The sequence below is a fragment of the Pseudopipra pipra genome, chromosome 22, assembly GCF_036250125.1.
Source record: "Pseudopipra pipra isolate bDixPip1 chromosome 22, bDixPip1.hap1, whole genome shotgun sequence".
NCBI lineage: Eukaryota > Metazoa > Chordata > Aves > Passeriformes > Pipridae > Pseudopipra > Pseudopipra pipra.
The window spans coordinates 3,962,863-3,969,581 of NC_087570.1; the positions used below are offsets into that span (position 1 = coordinate 3,962,863).

At 44.8% G+C, this 6,719-nt stretch overlaps 1 protein-coding gene across 6 annotated transcripts in view; it reads right to left on the reverse strand.

The window, feature by feature from the left end:
- The window catches only part of LZIC (leucine zipper and CTNNBIP1 domain containing), a 31,150-nt gene extending 24,864 nt beyond the window's left edge, over positions 1-6,286 (reverse strand). Inside the window, exons 1-6 of one of the 6 annotated variants that reach the window (XM_064678522.1) lie at positions 6,188-6,286; positions 5,382-5,525; positions 4,678-4,813; positions 3,565-3,663; positions 2,819-2,914; positions 964-1,045 (exon numbers count right to left, since the gene is read on the reverse strand). In XM_064678522.1, coding sequence (XP_064534592.1) covers positions 964-1,045; positions 2,819-2,914; positions 3,565-3,663; positions 4,678-4,813; positions 5,382-5,482 — 514 coding nt within the window. In that variant the 5' untranslated portion in view covers positions 5,483-5,525; positions 6,188-6,286. Of the gene's footprint in view, positions 1-963; positions 1,046-2,818; positions 2,915-3,564; positions 3,664-4,677; positions 4,814-5,381; positions 5,972-6,187 lie in introns of those variants that run through there. The other 5 variants (XM_064678523.1, XM_064678526.1, XM_064678527.1 and 2 more) reach the window with 5 other exon arrangements.
- Positions 6,287-6,719: the final 433 nt, after the last annotated feature.

The window sequence follows — 6,719 nt, forward strand, 5'->3', positions numbered from 1 at the left end:
CACTCACAGTGAAAGCCAGGAGAAAGGACAAGGTGGGGAATTTATTGAGGAGACATTTGTCCTCTGAAGGAACTGTTACACACCGAGGCCCCACGCCCCAGAAGGTGGCTGGACATCACCTGCTGCTGGCAAGTAGAGGATTAATCTTTGTTTTCCTTTGCTTCTGTGCACAGCCCTTGCTTTTATTAAATTCCTTTATCTCAACCCATGAGTTTTTAATTCTGTTTTCTCCACATCCTGCTGAGGAGGGGGAATGAGAGAGTGGCTTGGTGGGCAGCTGGTGGCCAGCCAAGGGCAACCCAGCACACCCAGAGCTCCTCCCAAAGTCCCCTTCTGAACAAAAGGGTTCTCACCTCACTGACACTCTCAGGAAGAGGAGTGCTGAAAGCTAAGTCAGAGACACTTTATTTGCACCCTGACCTAGTCTGGCACGTTCCTGCCATTCACAGTTCTTTCATCCCAGTTCTGACTGCAATGCCAGAATGAACTGTCGTGCTGATTTAATGCACTTTATAACTGAACTTTTGATCCTGTCAATATGGTTAGAGGTGTGACAATCACAGCAAGAAGCTGCTTTAAAGCTGTATTTTGACAACGTGCCAATAGTTGCCAAATTCTCTGCAGCAAGCAGAGGAAAAGGCTCTCCTGAGGAAAGTCATTAATGCCAAAAAGATCAGTGTTTAAATGGAAGAGCAGCACCTCTGCTTCAGACAGACCATTCAAGCATTCAGGTGATGGGCAACACTTGGCATTTTGTGGGCATTTGGCCCTGGATTTACCTGCTGTGTTACTTTTTCCTCATGGATAGTGTACCAGAGCTTCATTGTTAAGAAAATGTACACCAACATTTAATGGCATGAATGTTTGGTTCACATTTTCTCTTTCACAGGAAACCAGAGGTATTTCTATTAATCATAGTTCAGTGAGGAAAAGAAATTGGAAGTTCTGAGAATGAAAACTTACCAAGGTCAGTGGAGACTCTCTCAAACTGGCTCAGGGCTGTACCAGCATTTGCTGACAAGAACATCTCATCATCCCCAGTGAGCTAAATCAAAAAAGGCCACAACTGTGAACTTCAAACCTTAACTGTGCACATTCCCACCATCTCCATGGGCATGGACATGAACTCTGACAGGTTACAGCATCTGTCCATTTGCAGTTTTTAAGTGGCAGTGTTACCTAACACAAAACTAAAACCTAAAGATACAACCTACTTCCCCTGCCACTGAATTTTCCCTCCATGGCTCCTGCCAGCCCAGGCAGGACAGGATGTGCAGTGCCAGAAGTGCCTCCACATGCACCATAAAGTTTCCAGCTGACCTCCAGTGATCATTTGTGATGGAAAGGTCACACTGTACCTGAGCACCTGAACTGTGCAGAGGATGGCAACAACTTTGTTGTCATGTGGTCAGTACAGTACTGAACTGAGCTCTAAGCTCACTTCCTATCACCTACTGAGGAAAGCAAAAACATGCCAGCTTTGACCATGTTAAGGACCAATGACCTAGAAATGGTTCTCTGCCTTTAAAGTGACATTTGCACGTGTATATTTTGCTTTTATGTATGTGCTCTGATGCCTTGTGACAGATGCCCATAAAATATTTACAGTAATGAAGCAGTAACCTACATTTGGAAGGTTCAGATATTCTAAGTTAAAAGTCACTCATTTAATTAGCCTCAGATACACATCCTTATTAAAGCAAAGCATAAGGGTGTCAAACTGTTCACAGTGTTTGCATCAGTTTATTAGTTAGAAATATAAAAGTCAGGTACAGGCATTCAGGATGGTGTTGGAATGAAGGAAAACATATTAGTTACCTGCCTTTGCTGAGCTTTGTGAGCAAGCATCCAACTACTTAAAATTTTGCAGTATTGTGCAGACAAACCTGTAATTTTTACTCTCATGGTTCACATCTAGAACAGATGTGAAACTACTGCCCTAGCAAGTCCTGTGTGCAGTAGGTTGCTGATCATTTTAAAAGATTCAGAGGTTAGGTCAGAGCGTGGTAAAGTGGCTCCATGTGGTGATCTGAGGAACTCATGCCAGGAGGGTTAGGTGTCTTCATGCATTCAGTTCACAATCTTAACTAGACTTTTATGTATCTCCAAAACATGCTTTTTTATCTCTGACAGTCAAGCAATAAAAATATTCTGAGGGAAAGCCTTTGCTTTGGAATCTACCTGAACTGCAGCTCCTTTAAGCACTGCACTTCATCTTTTCCATTACATTCCTTCATTTCCTAAGAAACCTTAAGCACAGAGACACACAGCAACTCATTTTTTTCATATATACCAGCCACAAAGAGAAATAACAACTTCTCTTCCTCCCTCTGGTGGCAAACCCAGGGCTTGTTCTGCTACTTATGGATCACTGGGGCAACAATCCCCTTATCCCTCATCTCTCCAGTTCCTTTACCTCACACCAAGAGGTAAAGAATATTGTATTATATTGTATTATCAACAGTATAAAAATAAGTGAAGCTGGATGTGTGTCAAAAGCTTTGGATAGTTCCTGGTAAATAGTTGGGAGCTTTTATAAACATGATCCTCTTGTGATTCATTTATATGGCCCAAAGAAAGCATTTTAAAAGTAGAAACAGCCTTATATAAATGTACAAAACTATTTGATACATGTTCAGCAGTGAGTGCTTCAGAAAGCCTGGCATTAAAAGGGAAGGACATTTATATACCACAAAAACGAGTTGCATTTTACCCTTTGCTCATAAAAGTCGTAATTTCTTATTTTAAGTATTTCAAATTCCTCTTAAATATACAGACAGAGAACTCTATCCACCTGAGTTTCACACCACCACCTTACCTTCTCACCAAGCTTCCTGAGGGCAGTCAGGATTTCCACTTTCTGTTGGGTGTACAGGTCTCGTGCCAACTTCCCAACCATTAAGTCTCTGTCCATCTGCACATCAGGGGGGGAAATAAGTCAAAATATATAATCTTCCCATTATTTCACTCAACACAACAGCATGAGAAATGCAACAGCCTAAAAATATCCTCAGTAAGCACAGACCCACAGCAGGAAGGGACAGAGCTATCTATGATTTAAAAGATGGTTGTTAAGTTTTTCTGAATGTTCTGCAAATACTCTTTACACCTGACCTTGGCTTACTTGATTTCTCCAAATTTGAATCTTTTTCATCAAAGACTGATAATCACTCAAAATTATGGATTCACACATCACTGGCACATGGAGCAATCACTTTTCATTTCACTTTATCTGCATCCTCAGTTCAGTCAGATCTCTGAGTGCACTCTCCAGCCCTCAGTACAACCCCAGATTTTCTATTTGCAGTTTACTCACTTCATTCTCAATGTCAATCCCATTGTTGTTTGGAAGCAAGGAAGGTAATTCAAGAAATACACATTGTTGTCCCTGTTACTTCAATGAACATTTAAAACTGAACACATTCTGAAAGAGACCTTCTCCACCTCTTTATGATGCTGACACCAAGTTTTCCAGCACACTCGGTGCTCTCCTTGCAATCATTCCACACTTGAACCAGTCTGGCTCAAATAAACAGATTTTGCAGTAAAACAAAAAGCCTTCACCTCTGCCAACCTCGTCCTCAATTGCCTGGGCTGCTTCTTTGCAAACATTCTAATCACTTCTGGGGTTTTAAAGGCTTGGCTGATGGCTGCTTGTATTGCCTGCAAGGAAAAGAGCAAGAATGAGCAGGACTAACTCACAATCAGCAGCTGAAGACAAGATGAAGGAGAGCTGGAGAGCATTATTAGCACCCTCTGCAGCATTTGATACAGAGCTCTTCTTTTTTCTGTATAACCATGGAAGTAAGATGAAAAAAAATACAGGGCCTTTATGCAGGGCTTGAAGAATCCACTCATTAGTGCAACTACACTAAGAAAGAGCTGTGAAATTTTTCATTACAGTCCAGGTCTTACTTTCTAATAATTTCCAGCACTTTCCTGATATTAGCACAGTTTTCATGCCAACACTGATGATTACAGCTCTTCCATGGATAAGCATAATGTAAATGATGAATCCACAAAATCCTTTGTGGATTATCAAAATTATCATTATTAGATCTCCCCACAGTTATCTTTGGACAAGTCATGATCTCTCTGGAAACAAAATCCTAAAACACAGGGCTTAGAAGGAACAAATTATGCTCTAATTAAACACTGAAAAGAGAGAAAATAGATCAGAAGTTTGGAAGTCAGCATAAGATCAATAACATAATATAAATATTAAATATATAAATATATAATAATAACAACTTAAAGTCACACAGTCATTCCTACAGCCTTTTCATTTGGACTGGTAGGAATCTGACACAAGTCAGCAAGAAGAGCACAGGAAGTGCTGATGCTTTCTAACAAACAGGCATGAATTGTATTTCTCATGATATATATTAGCCTGGACTGTCCATTAGAGCTTTCATATTAAATTTCTATTATTTTATGTTATTTTTTCATATATTTAGTCCCTGCAATTACCCAGTATTGTGGTTATAAGTCTTCAATATTTTTTCCCTTTTAAAATGAAGAGACCTATGCAAGTTTTTACATGTATTAAATAATAAAAACATCAGTTACATAGATCTAGGTTTCACACAAAAATTACAGTGAACCACTTGGATCTATTTTCTATTTCATCAACTCCAGGAAAAATACAAACCATTTTTAGCAGCCCATCATCCTTACCAGTTGCATCCCACTGAGCTCGTCCACCAAAGTCATATCTCCAGACATGATCTTCTTCAGGGAGTCATTGAACTCACTCAGCTGCTCCAGAGTTTCTTTTTTGGTCTCCTCATACTCATCTGCATCCAGCTCCTCTCTAAAGAGGATCCAAGAAGACACATTAATTCACAAGGTTTAACCTGAGGTGTCATATGGAGAAAAGGGCACTGGGGAGTATCACAGAGCTCAACTCCTCAGGCAGCAATGAATTCAATTTTATTAGCCCACAGAAAACTAATATAAAATCACATTAGTTTGTCTAACTTTTCATGTTATTTGTGCTAAAAAAACCCCAAACATCCATAATTATTAGACAATCCAAAACAGACACAAAAGCTATTTGCTAACTGGTATTAAAAAAGCCCACAAGGAAGTTGTGAGTTATGTGAACAGGTATTAGAAGCTAATAAGTCACACTGAGATATAAAGAAACCATTGAGTATTTCTGCCTGCATTTTCTTCAGATGAGAAATAAAATTATCTTTTATTTTTAGATATAATTTTTACTACCTAACACAAACATCCTACCTAATTAAAAAAATATAAAGCCACAAGAAAACACAAAAAAAACCCCAGAAAACCCACAAGATTTTTGAAAAGTACCCCTTTCTTCTGCCAACCAGTTAAGAAAATTATTACCATATATAAGCAGCTATTTTTATTACCTGCATTCTTCCAGATCTTGAAGCTGCTGCATTAATCTGTCCAACTGCTCCTCCAAGTTTTGTTTTAGTTTGCTGGTCTCTGTTGTTCCTCTTGAAGCCATTTTCTGTTTTCACATGAAAGTTTTCACTTGTTACGTGACACTCCTAGGAGAAAGTACATTTTATTGTTTGTATCAACAACTATCAACCTATTTAAAATGCTCCAAATAGCGAGAAAACGATGCAGTATCTTGCTGATGGAATGCCTAACCACAACACCTAGAGATCCTTGGAGTGGAAACACAGAAATGCCAGGCTGTGTGTACGGGATTATCTTCGCGGCAAGAGGCGGTTCACCAGGGTAATAACTCAGCCACAGCACATACAACCAAACGAGGGTCAAACCAAGTAGCAATTACTGAGATGCAGAGGCCCCGCTATGTCAAACAGCAGATTCGCCTCTCCCACGGCCCCCCGAGCACCGTTCAGGAGACACCGCGGCCGCAGGTGTCCCAGGGGCGGGAACGCCTCCGGCAGCAGCGGGAGGGACGCGGGGCACTCCCGAGGAAGGCCGGGGGTCAGGCGGGAGCGGGCACAGAGCCCGCGGTCAGCGGGGCATCCCCGGCGGTGAGGGGCTGCACCACCGCCGGCGGCCGACGAGGGAACGCGACCCTCCCGCCGGCAAGCGGCGAACGGGCCTGCGGGGAGGAGACCCGGGCAGGAGGAGCGAGATGGCGGAGCTCGACATTACGCGGGTGCCGCCCGGCCCCGAGGCTCCGGCCCGGCTCTCCCTCACCCGCCCGGCCCCGCTTCCCCTCTCCCCTCACCCGGCCAGGCCTCGGCGGGGCGGGCCCGGACCGTCCCCCCGGCGCCGCTTCCGCCGCGCCCGGGCCAATGAGCGCGGGCGGTGCCGGGCCCGGCGAGCGGGCGGACGGCGGGGACGGGGCGCGGGGGCCGCGCGGTGAGTGCGGGATCGGGGCGGGGAGTGCTGGGGCCAGGAGGGCAGTGCTGGGGCCAGGAGGGCAGTGCTGGGGCCAGGAGGGCAGTGCGGGATCCTCGAAGGCAGTGCGGGATCCTCGAGGGCAGTGCGGGCTCCTCGAGGGCAGTGCTGGGGCCAGGAGGGCAGTGCGGGCTCCTCGAGAGGAGTGCGGGCTCCGGGCGGGCAGTGCGGGCTCCTCGAGGGGAATGCGGGCTCCGGGCGGGTGGTGCGGGCTCCGGGGCCCGCCGGCGCTGGGGGGGACTCGCTGGGACTCGCTGTGCGGGGTCGAAGCCTCCGCACCACCCCCGTGCAGACCCCCGCGGGCCGGTGTTGCTGAAGCGTCCAGCGATGCCCACGTGTCGTGAATGTTTAGCGGTGGT